Genomic DNA, 19843 nt, shown 5'->3' with positions numbered 1-19843 from the left:
CAACTATCACTGATCTTCAGCTGCGCAGCAGCCTCTTCAGTGTAGCACCCAATCCGGAGGGCACGTAAAACGAACTGAGGATTCTGGGATGCAGTGGGAGGAGCCTACCTCTCTGAAAACTTTGGTATAGGTGCCTGGCTCCTGCGGGTCCTCCTACATCCCAATGTGAAGCTGTGTCACCAGGACCATTGAAAGAGAAATTACAGTTAGTAGCTGATTGGCTGGTGCGTTATCACTTTCAACAGTACATCTGTCCTATAGCTCTTAGCTAGGCCTTATCCATTCATTCAAATTCTATTTAAACCCCTATTTGATGTATTATATTGAACATGTAAGACAAGACAAACATTCAATTTCCAATATTAGCATGTTATGCTTTCCTGGAATGGCACTTTGTGTCTTTCAATCCTGGGTATCCTGGGATTCAGCATTTTTCAATCCTGGGATTTTTTGGGGGTACTTGTGTATTATACAAACAAAAAGAGACGTGAAGTTGGTATACAATGAGGCGCAGAAGATACTTAGAAAAGCAAGGTATGGTCTTCCTTTTTGCTAGTAGTATTCTTTTTCAGTGGTCTTGGGGACGTATTTTTGCCCGATGTCAATATTGATCCCAAAAAAAGCAAAAACAAATAAAAAGTTTTTACAATGTGTACAGTGTCTAAATAAATAATTCCTTTGGAATAAAAGTGTATAAAGAGCAGAGTGGCGTGTGCGTACCAAACTCACGTTTGTATACGTCGGTATAAACTTATAAAGGTATCTTTCTTGGTGGTGTTCCGAAATATATTTGCTTGAAGCAGAAGATTTTTTCTTTTTCACGGTGTACTCGGAAAAAGGAAAAAAAGTGCAAATGTGTAGGTCTGTTTTGTGACAGCAGGATGTGCAAGATTGTGTGTGAGGGGCTCAATTAGCGTACCTCACTCACCCAAAAGTGAAGGATAAAACATGCATAAAGGTTTCTTTAACTGAAAAACGGGCGTACCCCAACTCACGATATTCAAGGTGTTATCCAGGCACATAAAGGTTTCTTTTTTTCTCCTCAAGAAGCTTGTACAGGTATTTCTCGATTTATCTCGGGGAAAAGGTTTGATAAACCAAATATCAGAAATTTATCATAACCACACAATCATAGCTTAGAGTAAGGAAATAGCAATTCGTAGTGGGCGTACCCAGACTCACACTTCGTGTGTTGGGCAGTTCACTTATAAAGGTTTCTTTCAATTCACCAGGGTGTGGGACTGTTAAACTTTATCGCCGTATGTCATCCACTTTAGGTGGTGACACCAAGCCTGTAGCGGTTTCTTTTTATCTCTCCAAAGTGACAAATGCCAATAGACGATGTTTTTTTATAAAAGTATGAAAAACAGCTTTTAATCCAGTATGTCCAAAGAGAACAGGAAGGCCCACCATGGGCTCAAAAAAAGTTTAAAAACAATCCAATATAACACCAAAGCGGTGTAAAAACACAATTTAAAAACAAAGCAGAACTAAGTCTGATACATACATCCGGGGGGGGTTTTGGTGGCTGTTCTCTCATCTCCAATTCATCAACGCGTTTCGGTCATGGACCTTTCTCAAGATGTGTTGGAGTGAAGTGAGAAGCCAATATTTAACTGGTGAACAGCCAATCACCAGTTTCCAGGAAATGAGGTCAGATGCTATGTTTATACAATTAAAAATATTATTTTTACATAGGGACCACAGTTATAGAAATCCTTGAAATGATTTAAACAATGTTACATGAAAATCCAACAGAAATTATACACACACAAGTATCCAAAATATGACAAAGTCCGAATGTTAGGATCCGTTGCCATGGTGACACATCCGGCTTCCGTTATACGTATTGTAAATAAGGTCTATAAAACACAATGGACCCATCAGAATAAAGTAAGAGGGCAGCACAATGTTAGCGCTTATAGCCCGATAGTTAGAGGATAGCGGGGTCCGGCAGAAATAGCATAATGATCCGGCGTTTCAACCAGGAAGTCCGGGGATCGGCGGTGACACGCACGCCACCGGAACTTCCTCTTGTTGATTGGCTGCTGGTGGAACGCAGCGCGTCATCCTGCTTCCGCCGCTGAAGAATAGTATTGGGAGGCGGTGATGACGCAGTAGACTGCGTGATGCGGAAGTCTTCCGTTCAAATAAGCCCGGAGCCTGAGTCATCACCGCCTCCCAATACTATTCTTCAGCGGCGGAAGCAGGACGACGCGCTGCGTTCCACCAGCAGCCAATCAACAAGAGGAAGTTCCGGTGGCGTGCGTGTCACCGCCGATCCCCGGACTTCCTGGTTGAAACGCCGGATCATTATGCTATTTCTGACGGACCCCGCTATCCTCTGACTATCGGGCTATAAGCGCTAACATTGCGCTGCCCTCTTACTTTATTCTGATGGGTCCATTGTGTTTTATAGACCTTATTTACAATACGTATAATAACGGAAGCCGGATGTGTCACCATGGCAACGGATCCTAACATTCGGACTTTGTCATATTTTGGATACTTGTGTGTATAATTTCTGTTGGATTTTCATGTAACATTGTTTAAATCATTTCAAGGATTTCTATAACTGTGGTCCCTATGTAAAAATTATATTTTTAATTGTATAAACATAGCATCTGACCTCATTTCCTGGAAACTGGTGATTGGCTGTTCACCAGTTAAATATTGGCTTCTCACTTCACTCCAACACATCTTGAGAAAGGTCCATGACCGAAACGCGTTGATGAATTGGAGAGGAGTAAACAGCCACCAAAATCCCCCCCGGATGTATGTATCAGACTTAGTTCTGCTTTGTTTTTAAATTGTGTTTTTACACCGCTTTGGTGTTATATTGGATTGTTTTTAAACTTTTTTTGAGCCCATGGTGGGCCTTCCTGTTCTCTTTGGACATACTGGATTAAAAGCTGTTTTTCATACTTTTATAAAAAAAACATCGTCTATTGGCATTTGTCACTTTGGAAAGATAAAAAGAAACCGCTACAGGCTTGGTGTCACCACCTTAAGTGGATGACATACGGCGATAAAGTTTAACAGTCCCACACCCTGGTGAATTGAAAGAAACCTTTATAAGTGAACTGCCCAACACGAAGTGTGAGTCTGGGTACGCCCACTACGAATTGATATTTCCTTACTCTAAGCTATGATTGTGTGGTTATGATAAATTTCTGATATTTGGTTTATCAAACCTTTTCCCCGAGATAAATCGAGAAATACCTGTACAAACTTCTTGAGGAGAAAAAAAGATACCTTTATGTGCCTTGATAACACCTTGAATATCGTGAGTTGGGGTACGCCCGTTTTTCAGTTAAAGAAACCTTTATGCATGTTTTATCCTTCACTTTTGGGTGAGTGAGGTACGCTAATTGAGCCTCTCACACACAATCTTGCACATCCTGCTGTCACAAAACAGACCTACACATTTGCACTTTTTTTCCTTTTTCCGAGTACACCGTGAAAAAGAAAAAATCTTCTGCTTCAAGCTAATATATTTCGGAACACCACCAAGAAAGATACCTTTAGAAGTTTATACCGACGTATACAAATGTGAGTTTGGTACGCACACGCCACTCTGCTCTTTATACACTTTTATTCCAAAGGAATTATTTATTTAGACACTGTACACATTGTAAAAACTTTTTATTTGTTTTTGCTTTTTTTGGGATCAATATTGACATCGGGCAAAAATACGACCCCAAGACCACTGAAAAAGAATACTACTAGCAAAAAGGAAGACCATACCTTGCTTTTCTAAGTATCTTCTGCGCCTCATTGTATACCAACTTCACGTCTCTTTTTGTTTGTATAGTAATTTAAGTGTGGGTGACACTTACGTGAGTTGTTACAACAGGGCAGCACAGCGCCATATAATATTTCTGTTACTTTCCATTGTCTAGGGTACTTGTGTATTAGCACGGCTCCCCCTTTCCCTAGGTATGCTAACGTAGTGAAATCATATTGCATCGCATGCCATTATTGTATGGCATGCGATGCGATGAGATACGATTTTCCTATGTAATTTATTCACTGCTCTCTGTCAGTGAATAAATAAAACTACTCGTACACAATCAAAAAATCGGGTCCGATCAAAAAATCAGATCCAATTTTTTCATCGGACCCGATTATGTTACATGTTGTATTACGCTTAGGGCTCCGTGGCTCGCCACACTATATAATATAAACTCCACGCTGACGTGGATAGTGGGGGTATGAAAAGGTCGGGCTGACGCGTTCCGCCGCCGCTCGGGATAACGTTGATATGGGGGGGGGGGAGCCCTAAATAAATGACATTACAATGTCATTTAATTGTATACCACATTAAATGCCATTATAACAGTTAAAATCGTATCCTATATCGGATCCGATTTTTTTCATCGGACCTGATTTTTTTCATCTGACAAGATTTTTTTAGTACATAAAATGCCATTATAATCGGATCCAATTTTTTGATCTACAAGTTTTTTGATTTATTCATTGACAGAGAGCAGTGAATAAATTAAATAGGAAAATAATATCTCACCGCATCACATGCCATACAATAATGCGATACGATTTCAATACGCAGAACAGCCCACTAAGCTATTAGTACCTTTTTTTTAAACACAGAGAAGATCATCTTTTATTGTAGTTTATAATGTAGTAAGCCGATGTAGCGGCTTAAGCTGGATATACACCTAAAGATTTGTTAGTCCAATCTGTCTGGTGGGAACAAAAACTGGAAATGTATGGAAGCATATGATAATCAACCATTCACTCCCAAATGTCGAAGATGTCTAAAAATCATTGTTCAGATAAATTTGTTACATCAAATGGCTTTACCAAGTCAGAATAGCCGTTGACTGTTTTCCAGTGTTTGGGAGCAAATGTTAGATTCTCATATGCTCCCATGCATTACCAGATCTTTGTTCCCACTATATAGATAAGGACATATATGTCTTTAGGTGTGTACCCAGCTTTTCAGGCCAGTGCGTTGTAATGAGGTTGTGGATTAGATACATGCAGTATTATTGGCTTCTAATCATTTCAGATGTTCTGGATAGTGTTCATAGAGTTAATAAAAAGTAGATCTAGAACTCAAATACAATGTTATTTAGGAGGAAACATTATAAAATGAATCTGTCTGCATCAGTGCTAAAATATCTTACCTGGACTTAATTCTACTAAGTAAGGTAGCTTATCGGGAGAAATGGAGTAGCTATAAGAATCCGGTCTCTCTTTGCTTTTTGATGGTTTGTCCTCAAGTTTCTTGTCCCTCTTTGAGAAATAGTCAGGGGGCCTCCTTTTCAACTGAAAAACAAGCTCTCCTGGGAAAATAAACAAATACACATTTACATGAGTACATATGAATTAACACATACATAAAAAAAAATGACTTTTATTAAGCACTAGAACACAGTGATGATGTCGGTCATCATTAAATTTATTTTTCTTTACATTTACAATATTTATGACCAACCAAACATCCCGAGCAGAGTACTGTAGCAGAGTACAGTAACATGAAAATAAACATGTCAAAAAGGCAAAGACAGTGGATGCCAGATTTTTTTATATAAAATGAGTGAAAGAAAAGAACTAGGGAAGAATAAGCAGGAGGTGGAGGGGCGGGTCTCATATACTATGTCATTTGAGTGAGGAAAGAAAAGGATGGAAAGAGCAACAGAGACAAAGGAAATTGTAGGAAAAAAAATCCTAAAATGAACCAAGAAAGCCTCTTAGGTAGCTGAGTATCTGTTCCATTTTGGATTTTACATGGGAAGTAGACAAGTTTTGTAGTTATGTGGACATGTCTGGCAAGCAAGTTCTGGTGGTTTTTTGAATCAAGCAATGCAAGGAGAAGTAGTAAACATGTGATATGAATGATATAGGATGGGTGGTTTAAATGACTAACATGAGCTCTCACGTATAATATTCTATATTTTATTCTAACATCATAATGACCAAAGCATGTAAAGCATTGCTTTCATTCACAGCTACTAGACTGTGCCTAATATCAGTCATATGAGCCAAAAGGGGTTCTGAACGGTATCACAATATTTTAACTTTAAAATAAAGATTTCACCACCACCTCTCACCTCTGTGAGGTGCAAATGGAGAAATGTGACTATATTCTGATGTGCAGATGTCTTTCTAAAGGGGACGTCAGCAGCTGACATTCATGACCAAATTATCGATGTGCATGGTAACAATATCATGTCACAAAACAGTGTTTGGTGCACTGCCTTTGATAACAGCATGAAAGATGTTTAAGAGAAGCAGTGATTCGGCAGTTCGACAGACCGTGAACTATACCCAGACCTTTTATTTCCTGATATCACCATACACAAAGCTGGCAAATAATTTTAGCTGCTGATGTGCCTTTAGATGAAAACATCTTTCCACAGTACACACCATGATGTTTGGCCAAATGTCCACAAGCCCACCATCTTACAACGCATGTTAGAACAGCATGACAAAAGATGCACAGTCTAATGGCCATGAGCCGAAGCAGTGTATTATCTGCTCTGCCAGGAAAATTAGATTTATGTCTTACCTGGTAAATCTCTTTCTTCGAGGACATCAGGGGCCACAGCGTTAGAGTGGGTAGTGGGAGTGGGAGAGAGCACAAGCACCCTAGAGGTTAAACTTGAACTGCCTCCAAGGCAGCCGGGCTCCTCCCCTCCTCTACCCTGCCTCCAGGCCAGGAAGCTCAGTTTTTTTTTTTTTTTAACAAGCCAAGGCAGGAGACAAGAGAGAAGGAAGAGAAGCACCGCACAGAAACACATTCTAAAACATGTTAGTACCCTCAACCGAGGGACAATATAACAAAATCGTAACTTAACTGTAACGGAAGTAAAGCAGGCGCGGCAGGGAGGGATCCCTGTGGCCCCTGATGTCCTTGAAGAAAGAGATTTACCAGGTAAGACATAAATCTCATTTTCTCCTTCGGGAGACATCAGGGGCCACAGCGTTACAGTGGGACATCCTAAAGCAGCCACCTATGGGTGGGGACGCACCTGTGCCGCAGCCAACACACTCTGGCCGAAGGCCGAGTCCTGGGAGGCAAACATGTCAAAAACGCAAGACAGTATTGGCGGACGACCAAGTCGCCGCCCTGAAAACTTGTTCAACTGTAGCACCGCAACTAACAGCCCAGGACACCCCCACAGACATAACGGAATGTGCCCGAATCCCCACCGGAACCGGGAGGGAGGCTTCCAAATATGCCTGCCAGAGCGAATCCAGCAGGCAGTAGTTTGCGTAGAGGCAGGCCACTCTCTCATCTGAAAGCCATAGGAGTACAAAGAGAGAGTCTAACCAGTGCAATGGCCCAGAACGTCGCACGTACTGTAGATACGCCACAGCCGGACAACGTCCAAGGAGAATCAAGCAGTAGAAACCTCGTACTGACTTAATGTCGGAATAATGTCCTGGTTGACAGGAAAGCTGGACATCAAATAAGGCAGGTGAGAGAGAGGACGGTACAAAGAACCACCCGGACAGAACGAAAGACCAAGAATAAAGGACTTACAGGACAGAGCTGACGGGTCAGAGACTCCCCTGGCCAAAGCTATCGCCAACAAGAAAATGATCTTCCAGGCGAGTCAACACCGGTTCACCTACCGCAAGGGCCCAAAAGGTGGGCCCTGAAGCCGACAGGACTAGCGAGATCCCATGGGGCAACCGGGTAACAAAGGGAGGCTGGATATGCAAAACACCCTGCAGGAATGTGCAGACATCCGTTGACAGGGCCACCCGTCGACAGAACCAGATGTACAAAGCCGAAATCTGAACCTTTAAAGATGATAAATGCAACCCAGCCTCCAGGCCCTTCTGCAAAAAGGACAGAACACTAAGCGAGGTAGTAAGTCCCGGAATTTGAAGCATAGAGCTTGACACCAGGAAAGATAAGCCCTCCATATGCGATGGTACACCCCCGTCTAGAAAGGTTTCCTTGCCTTGAGCATGGTGGGGATCACTCTTGAGTGAAAGCCCCTGGGTCTTTACCCGGAGGTCTCAACAGCCCCCCTGTCAATGCCAGGTGCCTCAAGGCCAAGAGTTAGACGTGGACCCTGAGAGAGCAGGCCTGTGCATAGGGGTAAGCGAATAGGAGGAGCTACTGACAGGGGCTGCAGATCCGAAACCCAGATCCATCTAAGCCACGGTGGAGCAACCAGGATCAACGTGTCCTCCTCCGGCATCTGCTTGCGAGTCATTCGCAAGAGGAGTAAGTATGGCGGAAATGCACCATCAACATGCCGTCCTCCGGCATAAGGTTGCGAGTCATTCGCAAGAGGAGAAAGAATGGCGGAAATGTGCCATCAACGTGCATTCCTCCAGCATTAGCTTGCGAGTCATTCGCAAGAGGAGTAATAATGGCGGAATTGCGCCATCAGTGTGGAAGGCCACGGGGCGGATAGGGCTTCCACCAGGCAAGCCCCCCCCCCCCCGGGTCATAAGACCCGGACTCGCCCAGTGGAGATATGTGGTTATAGCGAGAGGGCAACAAGGCCACCTCGGTTAGGCTCCACCATGGTACCAGCATTTGAAACACCTCCTTATGGAGGGTCAAGTCGCAAGCATCCAGGGTCTGATGGCCGAGGAAGACCGTTACCCAAGATAGGACTCCCAGGATAAAGATCGCAGAAAGAACAGGGATCCTCTTCAGCCCCTGAAAGATGCAGGATAGTTCTGTCATTGCTGGCTGACAGCGAGTGCCACCTTGGTGGTTAACATAAGCCACCCGTGTCGCAATGTCCGACTGAACCTGCAATGGGTGATCCCTAAGTCAGGGTTCCGCCAGGCGGAGAGCCCGGAAGACTGTCCTCAGTTCGAGGACGATGATGGAGAGCTGGGCCTACAGAGTGGTCCAGATACCCTGGAATGACCTTTGACAAGTGACCTCCCCCTAAACATGGAGACTAGCCTCCGTGGTAAGGAGTGTCCACTGGTGGATCCCGAAAGGCCATCCCCGAAGTGAAGTTCTGCCCCCGAAGCCACCCTGAAAGGGAGAGAGGCACTGTTGTGTGAACTTCTGGGGCCAGATATTGTGGTAGGGTCCCAACCCCCTGTAGAGGGCGGGAACGGAACTGAGCCTATTTTGCCAATATGAAGGCCAACACCACAAACCGTAGGGCCCCCTCATGCAGTCATGCACAGACATGAGATGGCTGATCCTGGACTGTAGGGCAGATGGCAATCCCCCAGAAGGGATATCCGCTGCCAAACAGTATCTATTGGCTCTGGCCCGAATAGGAAGGAACCCTCAAAAGGGTTTTTGAGTTTGGGCCTTCCAATAGCGCAGACCCCAGTAGGTGTGTGCAGCCCAGAGCCGTCACCCACATGGTAAAGTGTCCCCTGATACTTAATAGAAGGACACAGGTTTTCCTCAGACACCTGTCCGCTGCGAGAGGAGTTGCTCATGTAGCTAAGGCCGTAGCCACCCAAGCAGACGCCTAGGGCAGGAGTGCGTCCACCTTAGGGACAGTCTCCCGGGGGACTCTATCCTCCTGTGGAAGTGGGTAAAAGGAAGGGAAACCGCTTATGGAAAGTTAAACTTCCAGTTAGGTATCTCCCAACGGATGACTTGTCAAGTATACGGATTTTTGGAAGAAACCCAGAGTACACCTAAGTAAGTTCCCAAAGGTGTAGGCGGCTCAGCGGGGTCATTTAGGGCAAGGACCTCTATGACAGCTGAGATAAAGGCCGGCACCTCAAGACGAGGAGTTGGATTGACCTCATCACAGGCCCCCCATCGACAATACCGTCGTCGACGGCCCCCTCTACACAATCCTAATTCTAGGTGTCCTCATTTCCCTCTCTGCTGACGGAGGAGTATGGACAACGGGGGTATCCACAACCTGTGCGTACAGAATGCTTCCCCTGTGCGTGGGGCCACACCCGCCAAGGCTGGACAGGGAAGCACCCACTCAAGGGGGTTCCACCCTGAGGATGATGCTAGTCCAAGGCTGCAGGGGCGGTGTAGAGGAGAGCTTTGTCTACTAGCTGCACCGTCAACTGAGTAAAGAACTTGGGCCAAGCAGGCTCCTGAGAGGAGGCTGTAGCTGTGGGCTTCGCCCACGAATTGTAGCAGCTTGCATATAAGCCTTACTAATAATGGGGGCCTAGGCCAGCATCACAGGATGTACCAGACATCAGCGCCAGAGCCCCAGGGACTCCCCTGGAAGGTATTGCAGTAATATTGCACAGTGAACCGGCAGCTAAAGGTACCGTGAACACAACATACTTTTGACAAGCAGGAATAGTGCTAATACAGTACACAATATACAGCAAGCATACAAGGCAAACAATGCCATAAAATAGGCAGGACGCCTATATGGCATCGCCAACACATCATACTCCTGTGAAAGCTACGCACAGTACCCAGTAAGCTTGTACTAAGCACATATTGCAATGATATAGGCAGGCAGCCTATATGGTGCCGATAACACAGCATACCTGTATGTACTAGGCATGTACTACTTATACTAGGCATACTGTACATTGCAGTGACGTAGACATTTAGCCTATATGGTACTGTTAATACAGTACCTCTGACAAGTGCGTTAGAGCTATATGCAGCACACAGTAAGATTGTACTATGCATATATTGCAATGATATAGGCCTATATGGTACAGCCTTAGGATACAACAAAATTTCTTTGTAAATCCACTGGCGAGTTTTCACACAAAACAAATGTATAAATCACTTACACAAGGATTAATACACTCTATAATGGAGTTTCTTTGGATCTAAAAGAAAACTCAAACAGAAAAAAGACCATAGTGCAGCAATGTTTAAACGTGAGATAATGATGTTGTTTATTCAGTTCACTCACATTCCATAGGAATAAATGCGCATATCAACGGGTCTTTTTCCCTTTGTCAATCCAACATGATCCTCCAAACACACGTTCCCTAAGGACTCAATGAGAGATATATAGTGCAACAACGTCTTTTAAAGTTTAAAATGACATTTATTTATTACACTCACATGTGGTCGATAAAAACAGGCAAAATACCCCTCAGGGTGACAGGATCCATAAACTGTGCTGTGGAGTACCACGCAAAACCCTCTAAGCAGCCGAACAGCGGTCCTCAGCGGGGATACAGCTTCCTCCAATGGCCTCAGGATAGGGTCCGTTCGGTGGTGTTCATTCAGCTTGAGCGCGCTTTCGGGCAGGTATTGCCCTTCATCAGAAGCCTAATGGACACCATCGGATGGGGCCTTCTTATACCCCCTCCAATTACAAATTTACAGCAGCCGCTACAATCATGCCGCCGTTCACTTCCTGGTTTTCGGAAACCGGAAGTGACGTTCCGTCCTTCTTTGACAGTATTCCTCCGTCACTTCCGGCCTTTTGGGACGCATCGTTCTTTCCTCTGGAACGCAACTCCATTATTGAATCCGTTCTCAGTTTGTCTTAGCCATTTGGTGCATTTATTATTTCCGGCTCTTTGGAACGCATAATCTTCATCTGGAACGCACCTCCATTTTTTTAGCCGTTCTCAATCCATTCCAGCCAGATAAAGTGCAATGTTTGCAGGGATTTTTAATGTCCATATTTTCAAATATGAAATATAAAATACAGAGGAAAGATACATTAGTTACACCATTTTATAAATACACTTACAAAAATATAAATATATATATAAAAATACAAAAATATAAAAAAATACAAAAATACAAAGATACAAAAAATGCAGGAAAGAGGAGATAGAGGATTTTATCACAATAAGAGGGCACTCAGCTACAAAAACCACTTCAGTTCAAATTCACTATTCAGGCCATGTGGCACCAGGGTATGTAACTTATAGATCCATTCCATTTCAGCCCTAGCTAATCTGCCATCTAAATTGTTGTACCGCCAGTTCGGGCTAATGGACTGGATACCCCAAAAAGATTTTATACAACTGGGGTTTGAGCTGTGTACCTTCTTAAAGTGTGCGGAAACCGTGTGACTCAAGGCCTTTTTTGATATTATAAATGTGTTCTGATAACCGGGTTTTCAGACATCTGGTTGTCTTGCCTATTTAGACCAAACCACATTTACATTCTAAGGCATAGACTACAATTCTTGTATTACAGGTGAGAAAATCTTTAATTATATATTTCAGATTTTTTACCTCAAAATCTTTGATTTTACTCACACCCTTAGTGGTACGACACATTAAACAAAGTCCACAGCGATGGAAGCCTTGGCTTCTAACGCTACTTCTTTTAGGGATTTCTAGTGCACTCTTTACCACTGTGTCCTTAATAGTTTTGGACCGTCTGTATACAAAACCCGGTCGGTCAGGTAGATTTGGGCCCAAAATAAGGTCTTTTTGTAGTATCGGCCAATTTTTTCTAAAGATATTTTCAACTTCTTTATGTTGGCAATGATATTTAAAAATGAATGACCTATCATCAGTTTTTTTTGTTGGTCTATTCTTTGACAATAAAGTGGTCCTGTCTATTACATCTACTTTCTTTTGGGCTTCTTTTACTAGGTACCCAGAGTAACCCTTTTCCAGAAAACGGGAACTAATTTGTTGAACCTGTTCCTGGTAGATGGGCTGTTCAGTGCAGCTTCTTTTAACCCTCAAAAACTAGCTATAGGAAATGCTGTTCAACCAGTTTTCGTGGTGCTGACTTGATTTTTCTATTAAGCTGTTCGAGTCAGTAGGTTTCCTATATATTTTTGTATGCAATACATTCTCTTTAGTATACAAGCATAAATCCAAAAAACATATTTGATTTTTACTTTGAGAGAAGGTCAACCTTATATCATAATCGTTTTCATTTAAGGTTTTACAGAAGGAATCTAGATCTGTGGGACTACCGTCCCAAAGGAACAGTACATCGTCGATAAATCGACGCCAGAGCACCAGGCCTACCCCCAGCTCCTCCCCATGCCATACGGATTGCATCTCCCAATATGACATGAAGAGGTTTGCCTAGCTGGGGGCAAACCTGGTGCCCATAGCCGTTCCAACACGCTGAATATAGTACAGACCATTAAAATAAAAATAATTATTCTGCAAAATAAATTTAATACTATCAATAATTAAGTTTTTAAGATCTTCTGTATAGGAAGTTTGGTTCAGGAAAAATTGGACTGCTTCTACACCTTTCTCCTTTCGGATTATGGTGTAGAGAGTGGAGACATCAGCAGTAACCATGGTGTAATTTTCCTTCCATCGAACCTCATCTAGTAATTGTAATACCTCATTAGAATCTTTGATGTAAGCACGAGTTTTTTTCACCAAAGGTTGCAGGTAATGGTCAACTAATGCTGACAGGTTTGAAGAAATACTATTTGTCCCAGATATTATGGGTCTGTAGCATTAGATGAGGTAGAAAAGATTATAAAAAGAAAAGAAAAAAATTGTAATTTAACTAGGAAGGAATGTCAGGCTTTGGAGTCTCTGAAAAAACAAAAAGAGATTATAATAAAACCAGCCGATAAGGGTGGAGGGGTGGTCCTTATGGATGTGGAGAACTAGATTATGGAGATCGATAGACAATTGGGAGATGGGAAAACATACGAAAAACTAAAAAGTGACCCATTGACATAAATTGCGAAGTCACTACTAGCTTTAACCACCAAAGCTTTAGAGAAAAATGTTATCACAAAGTCAGAATTTGAATATCTCAATATAACAGATGCATCTACCCAACAATCTATGTTCTCCCAAAAATCCGTAAGGACCACCTCCATCCCCCTGGAAGACCCATAATATCTGGGACAAATAGTATTTCTTCAAACCTGTCAGCATTAGTTGACCATTACCTGCAACCTTTGGTGAAAAAAACTTGTGCTTACATCAAAGATTCTAATGAGGTATTACAATTACTAGATGAGGTTCGATGGAAGGAAAATGACACCATGGTTACTGCTGATGTCTTCACTCTCTACACCATAATCCGAGAGGAGAAAGGTGTAGAAGCAGTCCAATTTTTCCTGAACCAAACTTCCTATACAGAAGATCTTAAAAACTTCATTATTGATAGTATTAAATTTATTTTGCAGAATAATTATTTTTATTTTAATGGTCTGTACTATATTCAGCGTGTTGGAACGGTTATGGGCACCAGGTTTGCCCCCAGCTATGCAAACCTCTTCATGTCATATTGGGAGATGCAATCCGTATGGCATGGGGAGGAGCTGGGGGTAGGCCTGGTGCTCTGGCGTCGATTTATTGACGATGTACTGTTCCTTTGGGACGGTAGTCCCACAGATCTAGATTCCTTCTGTAAAACCTTAAATGACAACGATTATGATATAAGGTTGACCTTCTCTCAAAGTAAAAATCAAATATGTTTTTTGGATTAATGCTTATATACTAAAGAGAATGTATTGCATACAAAAATATATAGAAACCTACTGACTCGAACAGCTTAATAGAAAAATCAAGTCAGCACCACGAAAACTGGTTGAACGGCATTCCCTATAGCCAGTTTTTGAGGGTTAAAAGAAGCTGCACTGAACAGCCCATCTACCAGGAACAGGTTCAACAAATGAGTTCCCGTTTTCTGGAAAAGGGTTACTCTGGGTACCTAGTAAAAGAAGCTCAAAAGAAAGTAGATGTAATAGACAGGACCACTTTATTGTCAAAGAATAGACCAACAAAAAAAACAGATGATAAGCTACAGTGGTCATTCATTTGTAAATATCATTGCCACCATAAAGAAGTTGAAAATATCTTTAGAAAAAATTGGCCGATACTACAAAAAGACCCTATTTTGGGCCCAAATCTACCTGGCCGACCGGGTTTTGTATACAGATGGTCCAAAACTATTAAGGACACAGTGGTAAAGAGTGCACTAGAAATCCCTAAAAGAAGTACAGTAGCGTTAGAAGCCAAGGCTTCCATCGCTGTGGACTTTGTTTAATGTGTCGTACCACTAAGGGTGTGAGTAAAATCAAAGATTTTGAGGTAAAAAATCAGAAATATATAATTAAAGATTTTCTCACCTGTAATACAAGAAATGTAGTCTATGCCTTAGAATGTAAATGTGGTTTGGTCTACATAGGCAAGACAAACAGATGTCTGAAAACCTGGTTATCAGAACACATTTATAATATCAAAAAAGGCCTTGAGAGTCACACGGTTTCCGCACACTTTAAGAGGGTACACAGCTCAAACCCCAGTTGTATAAAATCTTTTTGGGGTATCCAGTCCATTAGCCCGAACTGGCGGTACAACAACTTAGATGGCAGATTAGCTAGGGCTGAAATGGAATGGATCTATAAATTACATACCCTGGTGCCACATGGCCTGAATAGCGAATTTGAACTGAAGTGGTTTTTGTAGCTGAGTGCCCTCTTATTGTGATAAAATCCTCTATCTCCTCTTTCCCGCATTTATTGTATCTTTGTATTTTTTGATATTTTTGTATATATATATATATATATATATATATATATATATATATATATTTATTTATATTTATATTTTTGTATTTTTGTAAGTGTATTTATAAAATGGTATAACTAATGTATCTTTCCTCTGTATTTTATATTTCTTATTTGAAAATATGGACATTAAAAATCCCTGCAAACATTGCACTTTATCTGGCTGGAATGGATTGACAACGGCTAAAAAAATGGAGGTGCGTTTCAGATGAAGATTATGCGTTCCAAAGAGCCGGAAATAATAAATGCACCTTATCCGGCTAAGACAAACTGAGAACGGATTCAATAATGGAGTTGCGTTCCAGAGGATAGAACGATGCGTCCCAAAAGGCCGGAAGTGACGGAGAAATACTGTCAAAGAAGGACGGAACGTCACTTCCGGTTTCCGAAAACCAGGAAGTGAACGGCGGCATGATTGTAGCGGCTGTTGTAAATTTGTAATTGGAGGGGGTATAAGAAGGCCCTGTCCGATGGTGTCCATTAGGCTTCTGATGAAGGGCAATACCTGCCCAAAAGCGCACTCAAGCTGAATGAACACCACCGAACGGACCCTATCCTGAGGCCATTGGAGGAAGCTGTATCCCCGCTAAGGACCGCTGGTCGGCTGCTTAGAGGGTTTTGCGTGATACTCCATGGCACAGTTTATGGATCCTGTCCCCCTGAGGGGTATTTTGCCTGTTTTTATCGACCACATGTGAGTAATAAATAAATGTAATTTTAAACTTTAAAAGACGTTGTTGCACTATATATCTCTCATCGAACGTGTGTTTGGAGGATCATGTTGGATCATACTTGGATCATACTTGACTACCCTCCCGCTTATAGCGGGAGGCTCCCGGATTTTACAGGAGCCTCCCGCTGCCCCGCAAGCTCCCTCTTACCTCCCATTTTTTTGGACCCCCATCCTAGAAAGACAGACTGCGCATGTGCCCATCTTGAAATGGTGGGGTCGGACCCTCGGGGAATACATCACAGCCGGCGTCGCGAGCTGAGAGGAAGTCGGGAGTAGGAGCGAGTGAGACCTCAGCTGACAGCCAGGCTCTGCACTGCTGTGGCTGGCCCCACCCACCACACTCAGAGCAGCAGCCAGGCTCTGTGTATCAGGGGCATGCCCTGCTCCTGCCTCTTCCTGCTCCGTCCTAAGCCTGCCTTCAGTGAGCCTAGCTGCCTGCTCCACTACACTGCCGGGTCCCTGCACCTGCACAGGAGGGAGAACACAGCCAGAACAGAACAGAAGTGTGTGTGTGTGTGTGTGTGTGTGTGTGTGTGTGCTGGCTGTAATATGGTGTGCTGTGTATGATTTAATATAATGGTGTGTGTGTGTGTGTGTGTGTGTGTTTGTAATGTAATAGCAGTGTGTGTGTGTGTGTACTGGTTGTAATATGGGGTGCTGTGTATAATTTAATATTATGTGTGTTATGTTATGTGGCAGTGTGTGTATGGGGGAGCAGTGCGTAATGCAGGGCTCGACAAACCCCGGGGCCAGGTCGCCATGGCGACCAGACCCTGCTGGTGACCAGATTTGCCAGGCAGCAGATCACACTGGGCAGAGTGGTGGTTTGTGTTAATGCAACAGCCGGGCAGAGTGGGGGACAATCCACCTGGCTACGGCTGTGTCAGATCAAGTCCGCAGTGTGGAGATGGCTTGCGACCAATCGGAGCTCGCACTTTGGGAGCCAAGCAGGAGCAACAGTGGTGGCTCCTGACTGGCTGTTGGACCACAAGCTCCAATTGGCCCTAAAGGCGCCTTGAATTTTGAAATAGCCAACTCTGCCCAGCTTTTGTCATTACCGCGCATTGTAACGGTGGGGAGGGAGAGAGAGGGAAGAGGAGGAGGGGTAATCCCTCAAAGCAAATAGCATGCAACCCCTGGCAAAGAGCATGCAACCCCTGGCAAAGAGCATGCAACCCCTGGCAAAGAGCATGCAACCCCTGGCATCAAGCAAGTGGTATAATATGTAATGGGTGGCATGTATAATAGGCATTGCAATGTAATTTTTTTGCTGTCCCTATTTTTTCTTTGTTTGGTTCCCACATTTTCATCCTGGCTCCTATATTTTTAAACATTTGCCAAGCCCTGGTGTAATGTAATAGCATGTATGTACTGGGTGTAATGTGGTGGAATGTGTGTAATGTAATATAGTGGTGTGTACTGACTGCAATATGAGGGGAGGGTTGTGGGGTAGATGTGTGTAATGCATACTTATATATATGTATAGGCAGCAAGAGAGGCAGAAGTTTTCTTTCACATGTTTAGTGCAGTGTTACAGGAAGCAACAACCGCAACTGAATCAGGCCCAAAGTGTTTCAGAGTTTTCTTCTGCCACTGCAGGAAATATCAGATTGTTACCTGATAATATGGTTTCCTCTACTCCACCATGGCAGCCAACACCTGTGGGTTATCTCCCTTCTGGGTAGTACTTGGAAAGGAAAAAAAGACATCCGGCCCCTATATAAGGCTCCTCCTCCTGGGCCTCCTTGTCTTCATTTCTCCAGCTTAAATATAAACTCATAGTTATTGCATAACAACAATTAACAACACAGGGTCGGGAATATATGCTGCCATGGTGGAGTAGAGGAAACCATATTATCAGGTAACAATCTGATATTTCCTCTACCTCCCCCATGGCAGCCAACACCTGTGGGAGGTACCCGAGCAGTACTATAAGGGTGGGTTCCCTCTGATAAACATAAGATAATAATACACATAATCATATATTATGCCAAAAAAAGAAAAATGTTTTTTTTTTTTTTTACAAACCCTTGTTAGTTTAAATTGCTGCACTTAGCACTTTCCGTCCAAATTTTGCGTCTGCCGAGGACATAACATCAATTCTGTAGTGCCTCGTAAAGGTGTGAGCCGAAGCCCAACCCGCTGCTTTGCACAAATCTGTAATGGACGCTTCTCTTTTTTCTGCCCAAGATGTGGCTAGTGCTCTCGTAGAGTGCGCCTTTAACCCTGATGGTAAAACTTGGTTATTCATCTTGTATGCCTCTTGAATACAGCACCTGATCCATCTGGCCAGTGTCAATTTTGAGACACCTAATCCTTTTCTACATCCTTCTGATAAAACAAATAGATTCTTGTTTTCCTGAAGTCCTTTGTTCTCTCTATATACACCCTTAGTGCTCTCACTAGGTCCAGTGTGTTCAATCTCTTCTCCTTCTCATTACTCGGATTCTCACAGAGAGATGGGAGTACTATTTCCTGGTTTATATGAAAATTTGAGACTACTTTTGGTAGAAACTGTGGGTTTGTCCGCAACACCACCTTACTTTCAAAAAAGTTTAGAAATGGCTCCTCCGCCCATAAGGCCTGTAATTCGGACACCCTCCTGGCTGACGTTATGGCCACCAGGAATGCCACCTTCCAGCTCAAGTACTTTAGAGGGACCTCCATTAGGGGTTCGAAAGGTTTGTCCATTAATGTTTTAAGGACCATATTCAGGTCCCAAGGCGCTAGAGGGTTTTTGAACTTTGGTCTTAACTTTCTGGTTGCTTGTATAAACCTTTTAACATACTTGTTCTCTGCTATGTTCTTATCGAGCATAGCTGCCAGTGCCGAAATCTGTACCTTTATTGTACTCAGAGATAGTCTCTTTTCCAGACCTCCTTGCAAGAATCCCAGAATTCCTGGTATTTCCCCTGGAGGCTGCTGATTTTCCACACACCAAGAACTTTACTTCTTCCATACCTTATAGTATGATTTTGATGTGGATTCTTTTCTTGCCTTTAGCAGTGTGTTAATCACGGTCCCCGAGAAACCTCTTCTTTTTAAGTTTCTGACCTCAACAGCCACGCCGTCAGGCTCCACGACTCTGGTTGTGGGGACTGAACTTTCCCTTGTATTAACCAGTCTAGCCTTTGTGGTAGTTTCCAGGGCTTGTCTATCGCCATCTGAAGCAATTTCGGAAACCAAGGTCTCCTTGGCCAATACGGTAATATTGCTATCACCGTTGTCTCTTCTTTCTGTATCTTCCTTAGCAATCTTGGTATCATAGGAAGGGGAGGAAAGACGTACGCCAATCCCTTTGGCCATCTGCAAGTCAGGGCATCTATTTGTGATGCTTGATGTTCTTTGAACCTTGAGAAGTACTTCATGACTTTCCTGTTTTCTCCTGTGGCCATGAGATCCACTTCTGGACGTCCCCATTTCCCTACTAGGGTTTCGAAGACCTCTTCGTTCAAACTCCATTCTCCTGGGACACATGTAGTTCTGCTGAGCCCATCTGCCAGGGTGTTGTCCTTCCCTGCCAGAAATACTGCTGACATACTCTGCACGTTGTTTTCGGCCCAGATTAACAACTTCTCTATTTCCTTCATCATATGTTGACTCCTTGTGCCTCCTTGCTTGTTTATGTAGGAGACTACTGTGCTGTTGTCCGAACGTATCACCACATCCTTGTTTTTTAGAATGTGGTCGAATTCCTTGCAAGCCAGATATACTGCTCGCATTTCCC

The 19843-nt window shown here is 43.2% G+C and overlaps 1 protein-coding gene across 12 annotated transcripts in view; it reads right to left on the bottom strand.

Moving 5' to 3' along the window:
* Positions 1-19843, bottom strand: part of AFDN (afadin, adherens junction formation factor) — a 723489-nt gene that overhangs the window by 518092 nt on the left and 185554 nt on the right. For all 12 annotated transcript variants that reach the window (XM_083176399.1, XM_083176400.1, XM_083176410.1 and 9 more), the window contains one exon: positions 5151-5309. In XM_083176399.1, coding sequence (XP_083032525.1) covers positions 5151-5309 — 159 coding nt within the window. The remainder of the gene's footprint in view (positions 1-5150; positions 5310-19843) is intronic.

Source organism: Crinia signifera, chromosome 3, assembly GCF_055691185.1.
Source record: "Crinia signifera chromosome 3, ASM5569118v1, whole genome shotgun sequence".
Lineage (NCBI taxonomy): Eukaryota > Metazoa > Chordata > Amphibia > Anura > Myobatrachidae > Crinia > Crinia signifera.
Note: the sequence above shows the minus strand (reverse complement) of the source record. Positions and strands in the feature narration are given on the sequence as shown.